At 45.7% G+C, this 15,118-nt stretch overlaps 1 protein-coding gene across 6 annotated transcripts in view; it reads right to left on the bottom strand.

The window, feature by feature from the left end:
• Positions 1-13,554, bottom strand: part of mrps15 (mitochondrial ribosomal protein S15) — a 98,318-nt gene extending 84,764 nt beyond the window's left edge. For all 6 annotated transcript variants that reach the window (XM_078204377.1, XM_078204373.1, XM_078204374.1 and 3 more), the window contains exons 1-3: positions 13,403-13,554; positions 10,659-10,715; positions 5,030-5,105 (exon numbers count right to left, since the gene is read on the bottom strand). In XM_078204377.1, the coding sequence (XP_078060503.1) occupies positions 5,030-5,105; positions 10,659-10,715; positions 13,403-13,520 (251 nt within the window). In that variant the 5' untranslated portion in view covers positions 13,521-13,554. The remainder of the gene's footprint in view (positions 1-5,029; positions 5,106-10,658; positions 10,716-13,402) is intronic.
• Positions 13,555-15,118: the final 1,564 nt, after the last annotated feature.

Below are 15,118 nucleotides of genomic sequence, written 5' to 3'. Positions count from 1 at the left end.
TTTTATAAGCCTCTAGAAGGTCACCCCTCATCCTCCCACGCTCCAGGGAAAAAAGTACATGTATCTATATTATTCACTTAACCACTCGCTGCGATAGTGAGTTCCACATTCTCACTACCCTCTTGCAAAATCTTGCATCATTATAAAAAACCTGTATTTATGTCACCTCCCATTCTTTGAAATAAAAGTGGCCCAGCCTGTCACTTCTTTCCTGATATGCATATCCAAGCATTTCTTGTATCATCCCTGTAAATCTTCCCTGCACCCTCTATACCTCTGTTATAATTCTGTGACTAGAACTACACGCTGTGTTCTAAATGTGATCGATCCAAGGTTTCATGCAGGTTTAGCCTAACTTCCCTATTTTTCAATTCTATCCCTCTCGAAATAAAATCTGGTTGCGGCCCAACTTTTAGTGATAGATGTATTTTACTCTGAGATCCATGTTCCTCTACTCCACCCAGACTCTCAGACTCTAATAAGTGACCTCTCTATTCTTCCCCCAAAACGAACTACCGCACATTACTGTGTGCTGAACTTTATTTGCCAATTATTTGCCCATTTTTCACGTTTATTAATATCCTCCTGTAATTTGTTCCTCCTCAGTATTGACTATTCTCCTGCAACGTGATGTCGGCCACACATTTTAAAATTGTTTTCGATTCCAAAGTCTAAATTGTTAATATAAATTGTGAGCAGCAGTGATCCCATACTGACGCCTGAAAGCTTGCTCCCATCATTTCCCTGCACCTCTTGCCCAGCTGAACTAATCATCTCAAACAAGTGTTGGGAGGTTACTCAACAGGTCAAGATACTAAATACCCACACACTCTCTCCAATGGCCCGCCCACCCATTCCCCCGGCAACATCGCCCTCACAGGAAACTACACCTTTTGACAAGGTATCTCGCAAAAGTACGTGGATAAGTTAAAAGCCCATGGTGTTGGAGGTAATGTATTGCAACAGATAGAGAATTGACATAATGGACAGAAAACAGTGAGTGGGGATTAGGAGTTATTTTTCAGGTTGGCAACCTGTAACCAGTGGAGTTCCACAGGAATCGGTGTTGGGACCCTAACTGTTTACAATATATATTAATGATTTGGGAGGATGGAAGCAAATATACCATAGCAAAATTTGCAGAAAATAGGTGGACAGGCAAGCTGCGAGAGGGGTACGAACAGTTTATAAATACAGATATTGAAATGTTAAGAGGGCAAAATGTGGGTAAATGTGAAGTTGTTCATTTTGGAAAGGAGAACAAAAGAGTATTATTTAAATGGAGAAAAACTGCAGAAAGCTGAAACACAAAGGGATTTGGGGGTACTTGTGCACAAAACACAGAAGCCAGCAAACAGGTGCAGCAGGTAATTGGGAAAGCTAATGGAATGTTAGCCCTTATTTCAAGGGGGTTGGTGTATAAGAGTGGGGAAGTCTTGCTGCAACTGTACAAGTACTGGAGAGACCACATCTGGAGCACAGTGAGCAGTTTTGGTCTCCTTATTTAAGGAAAGATATTATTTGATTGGAAGCAGTTCAGAGAGGGTTCACCAGGATGATCCCCGGTATGGAGGGATTGCCTTATGAGGAAAGATTAAACAGGTTGGGACTCTACTCATTGGAATTGAGGAGAATGGGAGGTGATGTCATTGAAACATATAGGATCCTTAAGGGCTTGACAAGGTAAACGCTGAGAGGATGTTTCCCCTCATGGGAGCGTCTAGGACCAGACGGCATTGTCTCAGAATAAAAGGACACCAATTTAAGACTGAGATGAGGAGGAATTTCTTCTCTCAAAGGATCGAGTCTTTGGAACTCCTTGCCACAGAGAACTGTGGGGGTAGAATGTTTGTGTATATTTAAAGCTGAGATAGATAAATTTTTGATCAGTAAGGGAATCAAGGTTACAGGAAAAGGGCAGGAAAGTGGACGTGAGGAATGTCGTCAGATCAGCCATCAGCCTTTTGAATGGCAGAGCAGGCTCGAGGGGCTGAATGGTCTACTCCTGTTCCTATTTCTTATGGTCTCTCTTTCTCTCTATACCCAAAACTCATTCCCACTGGTAACCATCATCTCTCCAGCCCCCATTCTTACTTTCCCTTGGGATCATCCTATGCCTTTTTGTCATCATACATCCCGTCTCCAACACTCCAGGTCAATATGTCATAGAGCAGAGGTTGCCAAACTGTGGGTCGTGGCAATTGGCGTTGCCAGCTCTGAGGCAGCAATGGTGACTGTTGTGCAAAGACTTGGCTGTGACAGTCTTGAGATTGACTGCAAGGCCCTTTGTGTGCACATAATGCTTTATGCCAGTGGATGTGGTCTTACGAAATGAGCTCTCAGGCCCACTGCTGTCACCAGCAGAGAATGCAAAATGGTAGGTATCAGAGCTTTATCTAGTTTGTCTTTGCCCCTGCCATTTGAATTCCCTCCCTCCACTGCCAACTTCCACTCTGTACCAAGTGGCAAGCATTAAAAAGGGATCACAGCAGGCAAAGCTTGGAAAACACAGCACTAGAACTAACAATTAAGATTTAGTAGTGAATGTGTCAGATTTAGTTATGATGTGGAGATGCCGGCGTTGGACTGGGGTAAGCACAGTAAGAAGTCTCACAACATCAGGTTAAAGTCCAACAGGTTTATTTGGTAGCAAATACCATAAGCTTTCGGAGCACAGCTCCTTCGTCAGATGGAGTGGATATCTGTTCTCCAACAGTGCACAGTGCATTCTAATTAGTATTCTGTAACTTGATTTCTGTGTCTGTGCACTGTTGGAGAACAGATATCCACTCCATCTGACGAAGGAGCTGTGCTCCAAAAGCTTATGGTATTTGCTACCAAATAAACCTGTTGGACTTTAACCTGGTGTTGTGAGACTTCTTACTCAGATTTAGTTAACAGCCTTCCAGTCTGTGAACATATAATCGAGCTCAACATAGTGTTTAAAGGGAAGAAACAAAAACTAACTACCAGGATTAAGTTTGACAAGGGCAATGAAACAGAAACTGTCCACAAGAAACTGGGCGAATCTGTACGCGGGAAAATGAGATCTGAGCAGTTCAGAGGAGAACTGAATTTGATATGGGACCAGTTTAGACCCCAAAGGGGAAGGAACTCAACTGGCAGAAAAAAACACTACCACCTCAGCAAAGACAGTTAAGGATAGGCACTTGTCATGGCAACAAAGCACTCTCCAGTCAAGTAATTAACGTATAGTTCTACAAGAAACGTGGCAGCCAATTCTTGCACAGTTTGCCTGGTATGGAGGGTCTTAGCTATGAGGAGAGATTGGGTAGACTGGGGTTGTTCTCCTTGGAAAGACGGAGAATGAGGGGAGATCTAATAGAGGTGTACAAGATTATGAAGGGTATAGATAGGGTGAACAGTGGGAAGCTTTTTCCCAGGTCGGAGGTGACGATCACGAGGGGTCACGGGCTCAAGCTGAGAGGGGCGAAGTATAACTCAGATATCAGAGGGACGTTTTTTACACAGAGGGTGGTGGGGGCCTGGAATGCGCTGCCAAGTAGGGTGGTGGAGGCAGGCATGCTGACATCGTTTAAGACTTACCTGGATAGTCACATGAGCAGCCTGGGAATGGAGGGATACAAACGATTGGTCTAGTTGGACCAAGGAGCGGCACAGGCTTGGAGGGCCGAAGGGCCTGTAAGCTCCCACTAACGGGAATATAATCATGATCAGGTAACAATCTTTTGATTGAGGGATTAATACTGGCTACTGGACCCTGGGATAATACCCCATTTTATTTCAAAATACTGTCATAGGATCTTTTATATCAACCTGAGAGGGCAGAGAGAGATCTTCAAAAAATAGTAAGAAATGAGGAAGAGTGGGCCATTCGACCCCTCAAGCCTTCTCCAGCATTCAGTAAGACCATGGCTGTTCTGATTGTGGCCTCAACATAATTTTCCTGCCTGTCCCCATAACCTTGTCGATCAAAAATCGGTATAACTCTGCCTTAAACAATGACCCAGCCCCCACTGCTCCCTGGAGAAGAGAATTCCACAGACTAACAATCCTCCAAGATTATCTTCATCTTAAAGGGACACACTTATTTTTGAACTGTTCCTCCTGGTTCTACATTCCCCAGAGGAGAGGAAACACATTCACAGCATTCACCCTAGGTCCTCTCAGAATCTTGTATCTTTCAATAAGATCAACTCATGTTCTTCCAAGCTCCAAAGAAAATAGGTCCTGTTCAACGTATCCTCATAAGACAACCCTTTCATAGAAGAAATCATAGAAACCCTACAGTGCAGAAGGAGGCCATTCGGCCCATCGAGTCTGCACCGACCACCATCCCACCCAGGCCCTACCCCCACATATTTACCCACTAATCCCGCTAACCTACGAATCTCAGGGCAATTTTAACCTGGCCAATCAACCTAACCCGCACATCTTTGGACTGTGGGAGGAAACCGGAGCACCCGGAGGAAACCCACGCAGACACGAGGAGAATGTGCAAACTCCACACAGACAGTGACCCGAGCCGGGAATCGAACCCGGGACCCTGGAGCTGTGAAGCAGCAGTGCTAACCACTGTGCTACCGTGCCGCCCATCCCAGGACTCCACCTAATGAACCTTGTCTGAACTGCTTCCAGTGCAAGTATATCGCTCCTTAAGTGAAGAGAGAACTGTACTCCAGGTCTGGTCTTCGCAATGTCCTGTGCCTCCAGTCTGCTGAATGGGTCAACTCAGTAATTTCAGTACACTGTAAGGACTAATTGGATGTTCAAGACATCTGAACTCAAACTAGGTGTGTTCAACACCAATGAGAGGCAAGATATTTGTATGCGGGGCTGACTCCCCTGCAAAGGAGTCAGCTACAGAATACTGGAGTTCAGTATCCGGCTCAGTGCCCCGCAGCGTCCGGTCCCAAGCCCTCCAGTATCCCCTCCCCTGCAACAGCAGGATCTGTGGAGAAATGGCAAATAGGAAACTTTGTAGATGGGGCATTAATGAAGCTCCAGTATTTGACGGTTGAACAGTCAGGAAACTCTGGGTACATACTTATTCATTAATTCCAAGTCTTTGTAGTCCATCTTCAGCATGCTCGGTGACAGATCATCCAGCTGGCTGGGAAATTCTGCAATGAGGTTAAAGCACATTTATAAACATGATGGCGTTGCGACTTCATAGAATCATACAGCACAGGCAGCCTTTTGGCTCATTCAGCCTTTGTCAGCTCCTTGAGAGCTACCTACTAACCTGCCCCCACCCCCAACTCCTGCAAACCATTCCTCCTCCTGAATTTATTATTGAATCTGTTTCCACAACCTCTTGGGCAGTGCATTGAGTGTTTTCAAAAGGACATCCAACGTAAACCTAAACTGGAGGGGCATGAATATCCTAGCTGGGAGTTTTGCTCGTGTGGTTCGGGTGGATTTAAGCTAATGTGGCAGGGGGGTGGGGATCAGAACAATAGGTCAATAAGCATAGAGGCTGGGGACAAGGTTGGGGCCAAGCCAAGGCTATCTAAGAGGAAGAGCATTCTGGGGGAGGATGACCTCAGTGGGCCTGGAGGTCTGGAGTGCATCTGCTTCAATACAAGGAGCGTCAAGGCCAAGACAGATGAGCTTAGAGCCTTAATGCTTGTGCGGAACTTGGAAGTGTTTGCAGTGACTTGGTTAAAAGGACAGGACTGGCAGCTGAATATTCCGGGGTAGAAGTGTTTTAGGCGAGACAGAGGAGGGGCTAGGAGAGGTGGGGGAGTAGCAATGCTGGTTAGGGAGCATATTACAGCGGTACAGAGGGTGGACAATTTGGAAGGGTCAGGTAACGAGTCACTGTGGGTGGAGCTCAGTAACAGGAAAGGTGCAATCACTATGCTGGGGGTATACTACAGGCCACCCAACAGCCCACGGGAAGTTGAGGAACGGATATGTAAGGAGATTCTGGACAGGTGCAGAAAAAATAGGGTTGTTGGAGTGGGAGACTTTAATTTCCCTCACATAGACTGGAAATCGCTTCGGGCTGGGGGCCTGGACGGGGAAGAATTTATAAAATGCGTACAGGAAGGTTCTTTGGAACAATATGTTGACAGTCCAACTAGAGAGGAGGCTATACTGGACCTAGTACTGGGGAATGAGCCCGGTCAGGTCATCAAAGTTTCAGTGGGGGAACATGTGGCAAATAGTGACCACAATTCTGTAAACTTTAGGATAGTAATGGAAAAAGATGCGTGTTGTCCTATGGGAAAGGTGCTGAACTGGGGGAAGGCTAACTACAGCCGGATTAGGCAAGATTTGGTGGCTGTTGATTGGGAGAGGCTGTTTGAGGGTAAATCCACATCTGGCATGTGGGAGCCTTTTAAGGAGCAGTTGATAGGACTGCAGGACAGGCATGTGCCTGTAAAGAGGAAGGATAGGAAAGGTATGATTCGAGAGCCGTGGATAACCAGTGAAACTGTGGGTCTAATCAAAAAGAAAAAAGAGGCATACATGAGGTCCAGGTAGCTAAAAACAGATGGACCACTGGAGGAATACAGAGAAAGTAGAAAAGAACTCAAACAGGGAGTTAGAAGGGCAAAAAGGGGTCACGAAATGTCCTTGGCAGATAGGATTAAGGAGAATCCTAAGGCATTTTATGCATACGTTAGGAACAAGAGGGTTGTTAGGGAAAGAATCGGACCTCTCAGGGACAAAGGAGGGGAATTATGCTTAGAACCAAAGGAAGTAGATGAGATCCGAAACGAATACTTTGCATCAGTATTCACAAAGGAGAGGGACATGTTAACTGGTATTGTCTCAGAGAGATGTGTTGACCCGTTAGAAAAAATCTCAATTATAAGGGAGGAAGTGTTAGGTTTTTTAGGAAGCATTAAGACAGACAAATCCCCAGGGCCGGATGGCATCTATCCTAGACTCCTCAGGGAGGCAAGAGATGAAATTGTTGGGCCTCTAACAGAAATCTTTGTCTCTTCACTGGACACAGGTGAGGTTCCAGAGGATTGGAGGATAGCAAATGTGGTCCCGTTATTTAAGAAGGGTATCAAGGATAACCCGGATAATTATAGGCCGGTGAACTTGACGTCCGTGGTAGGGAAATTGTTGGAGAAGATTCTTAGAAATAGGATATATGCGCATTTAGAACTGAATAATCTCATTAGCGATAGACAGCATGGTTTTGTATGAGGGAGGTCATGCCTCACAAATTTGGTTGAGTTTTTTTGAGGTGGTGACAAAAACGATTGACGAGGGAACGGCCGTGGATGTCGTCTATATGGATTTTAGTAAAGCGTTTGACAAGGTCCCTCATGGCAGGCTGGTGCAAAAGGTTAAATCTCACGGGATAAAAAGTGAGCTAGCTAGATGGGTGGTGAACTGGCTTAGCCATAGAAGACAGAGGGTAGCAGTGGAGGGGTCTTTTTCTGGTTGGAGGTCTGTGACTAGTGGAGTTCTGCAGGGTCTGTACTGGGACCTCTGCTCTTTGTGATATATATAAATGATTTGGAGGAAGGTGTAGCTGGTGTGATCAGTAAGTTTGCAGACGACACGAAGATTGCTGGAGTTGCGGATAGTGATGAACATTGTCAGAGAATACAGCAGGATATAGATAGACTGGAACATTGGGCGGAGAAATGGCAGATGGAATTTAATCCAGATAAATGCGAAGTGATGCATTTCGGTAGATCTAATGTAAGGGGGAGCTATACAATAAATGGCAGAACCATCAGGAGCATAGACACACAGAGGGACCTGGGTGTACAAGTCCACAGATCCTTAAAGGTGGCAGCACAGGTGGAGAGGGTGGTCAAGAAGGCATATGGCATGCTTGCCTTTATTGGATGGGCATAGAATATAAAAGTTGGCATATGATGTTGCAGCTGTATAGAACGTTGGTTAGGCCACATTTGGAATACTGCGTCCAGTTCTGGTCGCCACACTACCAGAAGGATGTGGAGGCTTTGGAGAGAGTACAGAGAAAGTTTACCAGGATGTTGCCTGGTATGGAGGATCTTAGCTCTGGGGAGAGATTGGGTAAACTGGGGATGTTCTCCCTGGAAAGACAGAGGCTGAGGGGCGACCTAATAGAGGTGTATAAAATTATGAAGGGCATAGATAGGGTGAACAGTGGGAAGATTTTTCCCAGGTCGGAGGTGACGAACACAAGGGGTCACAGGTTCAAGGTGAGGGGGGCAAGGTTCAACACAGATGTCAGGGGGATGTATTTTACACAGAGGGTGTTGGGTGCCTGCAATGCACTGCCAAGCAAGGTGATTGAAGCGGACACGCTGGGATCATTTAAGACTTATCTAGATAGCCACATGAACAGACTGGGAATAGAGGGATACAAACGAATGGTCTCGTTGGGCACATGAGCGGTGCAGGCTTGGAGGGCCGAAGGGCCTGTTCCTGTGCTGTATTGTTCTTTGTAATTAAGGACCCCCACACACCCCGGACATTCTCTCTTCCATCTTCTTCCGTCGGGAAAAAGATACAAAAGTCTGAGGTCACGTACCAAATGACTCAAGAACAACTTCTTCCGTCCTGCCATCAGACTTTTGAATGGACCTATCTTGCATTAAGTTGATCTTTCTCTCCACCCTAGCTATGACTATAACACTACATTCTGCACTCTCTCGTTTCCTTCTCTATGAACGGTATGCTTTGCCTGTATAGAGCGCAAGAAACAATACTTTTCACTGTATGTTAATACATGTAACAATAATAAATCAAATCAAAAATCTCCAGCCTTCTTGCAGCAGACTCCTGCTGGGGTGGAGCTCCACTCACTAGCTGCACTCAGAAAGCAGCCTCAGAGAGCTGTGTATCCCAGGACGCTGTGGGAGGCGAGGAAGGAAACTGCGGGTCCTCTGCAGAGATATTTGAATCATCGACAGCCACAGGTGAGTGCCTGAGGATTGGAGAGTGGCAAATGTTGTGCTTCTGTTTAAAAAGAGCTACAGGGAAAAGCCTGGGAACCACAGGCTGGTGAACCTCACATCTGTGGTGGGTAAGTTGTTGGAAGGTAATTTGAGAGACAGGATCTACAGGCATTTAGAGACGCAAGGACTGATTAGGGACTGTCAGCATGGCTTTGTGAGTGGAAAATCATGTCTCACAAATTTGATTGAGCTTTTTGAAGGGGTAACCAAGAAGATTACATGGGCTTTTAGCAAGGCCTTTGACCAGACACCATGTTAGGTTGTTGCATAATGTTAAATCTCACGGGATCCAGGGTGAGGTAGCCAAATGGATACAAAATTGGCTGGATGACAGAAGACAGAGGGTGGTTGTAGAGGCTTTTTTTTCAAACTGGGGGCCTGTGACCAGCTGTGTGCCTCAGGGATCGATGCTGGGCCCACTGTTATTTGTCATTTATATTAATGATTTGGATGAGAATATAGGAGGCATGGTTAGTAAGTTTGTAGATGACACCAAGATTGGTGGCATTGTGGACAGTGAAGGTTATCTACGATTGCAATGAGATCTTGATCAATTGGGCCAGTGGCTGATGAATGGCAGATGGAATTTAATTTAGATAAGCGCGACGTGATGCATTTTGGTAGATTGAACTAGGGCAGGACTTAGTTAATGGTAGGGTGTTGGGGAGTTATAGAACAAAGAGATCTAGGGGTACAGGTTCATAGCTCCTTGAAAGTGGAGTCACAGATGGATAGAATGGTGAAGGCGGCATTCGGCATGCTTGGTTTCATTGGTCAGAACATTGAATACAGGAGTTGGGATGTCTTGTTGAAGTTGTATAAGACATTGGTACGGCCACACTTGGAATATGTGTACAGTTCTGGTCACCCTATTATAGAAAGGATATTATTAAACTAGAAAGAATGCAGAAAATATTTACTATGTTACTATTGGGACTTAATGGTTTGTGTTATAAGGAGAGGCTGGATAAACTGGGACTCTTTTCCCTGGAGCGTAGGAGACTTTGGGACGATATTATAGAGGTCTATAAAATAATGAGGGCATAGATCAGTTACATAGTCAACATCTTTTCCCAAAGGTGGGGAGTCTAAAACTAGAGGGTATAGGTTTAAAGTGAGAGGGGAGAAATACAAAAGGTCCAGAGGGGCAATTCTTTCACACAGAGGGTGGTGAGTGTCTGGAACAAGCTGCCAGAGGCAGTAGTAGAGGTGGGTACAATTTTGTATCTTAAAAAGCATTTAGACAGTTACTTGGGTAAGATGGGTATAGAAGGATATGGACCAAATGCGGGCAATTCGGACTAGCTTAGTGGTTAAAAAAAGGGCGGCATGGGCTAGTTGGGCCGACAGGCCTGTTTCCAAGCTGTAAACCTCTATGACTCTGACATATACAATCCTCACAGGAGAGTGTCCAGTCGTCCTGCCATTCCCAGCTCCTACATACACTTTCCACTGTGGGAAGGTGAAGGGGGTGTGGTTAACTGTGTAGTGACTATACATTGGCATCAGGGCCCAATTTTCTCCTTTGAGTAGAGCCTGATGATAGGTTTCTAACATAGCCAGGCTCAGAACTGTCCAGCTGAGATTTTAAGCTATCCCTGATTCTAGGCACTCAGATTGATCCCAATGACACCCAGTTCTACATTAATTCAATTATCAACATGTTTCTGTTGCTACACACATGGTTCTGTACAGCGGGAACACTAGATGATCTCTGGGTAAACGCACTGTCCATTCGACGTCTGTACATACCTCGTGTTTTCTTTGAGAGACTGGCATAATTGTGTACAATCTGCACCAAACTGGCACCTAAGGGAAGACACAGTTAACAGTCAACAAGGGTCAGATGCTGCCTATCCTTCTATTACACAATGCTAACCTGGATGCAAAATGCAAGTTGCTCAGCATAGCAAGATAATCGATGTGTGCCTTTCCAAAAGGACAAGCCCAATACTGCATCTTTATGTCCTTTGAATGTGTAAAGATGTTGACACGTGGCAAGGTTCCAGATCAATATTAGCTTGTTTTGATCTGCTGTAGCCAGGTAGTATATAAAATACAACACAAATAGGTACCTAATCATTGCAGATATAATGCATTCTGACAACCTTTATATGTAATAACACTATTCAGGAAGATTCATTTCTCATATCCAGTTTATACAGCCTAGTGTGTTGGCTCAACCTTGTGGCAAAAATCAGTAACAGCAGGTACTGAAAGAACAGCTTCTTCTTTAATGTTCTTTTATGGATGTCTTGTCTCCGCTCCATAGAACCATGGAAAAGTTACAGCACAGACATAGGTCATACAGCCCATCTTGTCCATGCCAGCCCGAAGACACCCAGATGCCATTCCTAATCCCACCTTCTTGCACCCGGCCCATAGCCTTGTAGCTTACAGTACTTTAGATGAAGCTCTTTTTAAACTTTTTAAAAGAGTTTAGGGTCCTTGCCTTCACCACCAACTCAGACAGTGAATTCCAGACACCCACCACCCTTTGCGTAAAAAAAGGTTCTTCCTCATGTCCCCTCTACACCTTCTGCCACGTATCTTAAATCTATATCCGCTGGTTCTTGAATTCTCTGCCAAGGGAAACGGTAAAAAGTCTCAGCAGGTTAAAGTCCAATATGTGTATTTGGAATCACGAGCTTTCGGAGCACTGCCCCTTCATCAGGTGAGTGACTCACACTGTTCTGTATTAAATTACTGCCGTCACTTGTCTGTCCATTTAGCATATGTCCTGTTACAGTCAACTGGTATCATCCTCATTGTTAGCCACTCCCCCAAGTTTGGTATCATCAGCAAATTTTGAAATGTTATTCTGTATTCCAAAATCCAACTCTATATATGACTGTATATATCAAAAGCAATGGTTTTAGCACTGACCATTAGAGAACATCACAGTCCACCATCCTCCAGGCTGAAAAATCATTTACCATAACTCTGTTTTTCCCGTCCTTAAGACATTTTAAAAATCCACGTTGGTGTCAACACTCTGATTCCAGGGGTCTCAATTTTCTTAACCAATCTCTTATGTGATACTTCGTCAATTGTTTTCTTAAAATCCAGACGGACAACACCTACTGCATTCACTTCATTAACTTCTCTGTTAGGTCATCAAAAAAATCAATTTGATTCATCACGCATGATCTTCCTTTTAGAACCTGGCTATCCTTAATTAACATAAACCTCTCCCAAGTACCTGGGATTTTTTTCATTAAAACCTGATAAACTAATCAGTCTGTAGAATGTTCTCCCACCCTTTCCAGAACAAGGCTGTCACATTTCCTACTTTCTAATTTCCCGGCAGCTCTCCCCAGCAGGGAGAAGTATAGCTGCTTCCACCTTCCTCACCAAGATGGGATGCAAGCTATCAGGACCAAATGACTTATCCATTCTAAGCAGTCAGCCTTTCCAGCACATTCCACCTATTAATTTGCTTCCCATTCATTTCTTCTATCATCCATACTTTGACAATATGCTGTCAGCATCCGCTTCCTTAGCTAACAGCAATATAACACCAAGTCTTGCCCTGTTTCTCTATCACTAAAGGAGCCATGATGTGGAGATGCCGGCGTTGGACGGGGGTAAACACAGTAAGAGTTTTAACAACACCTGTTGGACTTTAACCTGTTGTTAAAACTCTTACTAAAGGAGCCACCATGTTTCTTATTACCTGCTTACTATTAAATGGTGGTGGATGATTTTCAGATTAACTGGCATTCTATTCTGATATCATTTCAACATCAATGACATTTTTTGACAATGCGATTTCCGGGCACACTGCATCTTGTACGAGTTCTACATTCTAAATGACAACAACTGCGACATGGTAGCACAGTGGTTAGCACTGCTGCCTCATAGCGCCAGGGACCTGGGTTCAATTCTGGCCTCAGGTCACTGTGTGGAGTTTGCACATTCTCCCCGTGTTGCGTGGGTTTCCACCGGGGGCTCTGGTTTCCTCCCACAGTCCAAAGATGTGCGAGTTAGGTGGATTGGCCATGCTAAATCGTCTTTAGTGTCAGGGGAACTAACAGGGTTGTGGGTATAGTGTCTGCGTAGGATTGTAGGCGGTGCAGACTCGATGGGCCTAATGGCCTCCTTCTGCACTTTATGATGCTACTTAATAGCTCACAGTAATAGACACATTTCCCTTATTGCTATTTAGACATCGAGCAGTAAATTCCACTCGTGGGGAATGGACTCTGCAGTTCCATAGACAGATTCCAATGTCAGGATTTTGGGGGGAGCAATGTCAGGAGATTGTTTACCTGGGGATACAACATCTCACAAAAAGGGGGTACCCAGTGCCCTCGGGGGGGGGGGGGGACCCACGGGGCCGCATCCTCAAGCCCCCCGCCCCCGCCTCTCCATGGCAGTGAGCTGCTGTCAGGCCCCAAGCCGGGGTTCCCGCATCCAGCGGGCGGGCTCTCAGTCCCGGGCTGGGCTCCTCTCTCAGGGTCGATGACTCCTCTCCTCCCCCCAGCCCCGCTCACCAGGCCGCCCCAGGGCTGCTGCTGCTGCTGCTCCTGCCGCCCGGCTTCCCGGCACCGAGAAAGCGCGAGGCCCAGGGCCCAACAACCGCCACAGCGCCCGGCCCAGCATCTCCGTCATCAACCCGCACCCGCTGCGTCATCACGCAGCGCCCAGCACTGCCACATAGCAACCAGCAAGCTAGCAACAAGGACATCCCATAGTAACAGCAACAAGCCTCATCTCCTTGATTTGATTACTGTTGATTTGATTTATTATTGTCACATGTATTAACATACAGTGAAAAGTATTGTTTCTTGCGCGCTATACAGAGCATACCGTTCATAGAGAAGGAAACGAGAGAGTGCAGAATGTAGTGTTACAGTCATAGCTGGGGTGCAGAGAAAGATCAACTTAATGCGAGGTAAGTGTATTCAAAAGTCTGACAGCAGCAGGGAAGGAGCTGTTCTTGAGTCGGTTGGTACGTGACCTCAGACTTTTGTAACTTTTTCCCGAAGGAAGAAGGTGGAAGAGAGAATGTCCGGGGTGTGTGGGGTCCTTAATTATGCTGGCTGCTTTGCCGAGGCAGCGGGAAGTGTAGACAGAGTCAATGGATGGGAGGTTGGTTTGCGTGATGGATTGGGCTACATTCATGACCTTTTGTAGTTCCTGGCGGTCTTGGGCAGAGCAGGAGCCATACCAAGCTGTGATACAACCAGAAAGAATGCTTTCTATGGTGCATCTGTAAAAGTTGGTGAAAGTTGTTGCAGACATGCCAAATTTCCTTAGTCTTTTGAGAAAGTAGAGGCGTTGGTGGGCTTCCTTAACTTTAGTGTTCGCATGGAGGGACCAGGACAGGTTGTTGGTGATCTGGACATGTAAAAACTTGAAGCTCTCGACCCTTTCTACTTCATCTCCATTGATGTAGACAGGGGCATGCCTACCACTACGCTTCCTGAAGTCAATGACAATCTCCTTTGTTTTGTTGATGTTAAAGGAGAGATTATTGTTGTCACACCAGCTCACCAAATTCTCTATCTCTTTCCTGTATTACGTCTCATCATTGTTTGAGATCTGCCCCACAAAGTTTTATTTATTTATTAGTCACAAGTAGGCTTACATTCACACTCTAATGAAGATACTGTGAAAATCCCCTAATCGCCACACTCCGGCAGCTGTTCGCATACACTGAGGGAGAATTTAATATGGTCAATGCACCTAACCGGCACATCTTTGGACTGTGGGAGGAAACCTGAGCACCCGGAGGAAACGCACACAGACACAGGGAGTATGTGCAAAATCCACACAGACAGTGATCCAAGCCGGGAATTGAACCCAGCACCCAGTGCCACTGTGTCGCCCTACAATGGTGGTGTCATCAGCAAACTTGAAAATTGTCATTGGATGAGGAGGATCGCAACAAACACCTCCAAACGCTGAAAGATGCCCTCATAAGAACAGGATATGGCGCTCGACTCATCGATCGACAGTTCTGATGTGCCACAGCGAAAAACCGCACCGACCTCCTCAGAAGACAAACACAGGACACGGTGGACAGAGTACCCTTCGTCGTCCAGTACTTCCCCGGGGCGGAGAAGCAACGGCATCTCCTCTGGAGCCTTCAACATGTCATTGATGAAGATGAAAATCTCGCCAAGGCCATCCCCACACCCCCACTTCTTGCCTTCAAACAACCGCACAACCTCAAACAGACCATTGTCTGCAGCAAACTACCCAGC

Source organism: Mustelus asterias, unplaced genomic scaffold (genome assembly GCF_964213995.1).
Source record: "Mustelus asterias unplaced genomic scaffold, sMusAst1.hap1.1 HAP1_SCAFFOLD_318, whole genome shotgun sequence".
NCBI classification, from domain to species: Eukaryota; Metazoa; Chordata; class Chondrichthyes; order Carcharhiniformes; family Triakidae; genus Mustelus; species Mustelus asterias.
This window is presented reverse-complemented; position numbering and strand designations above follow the sequence as displayed.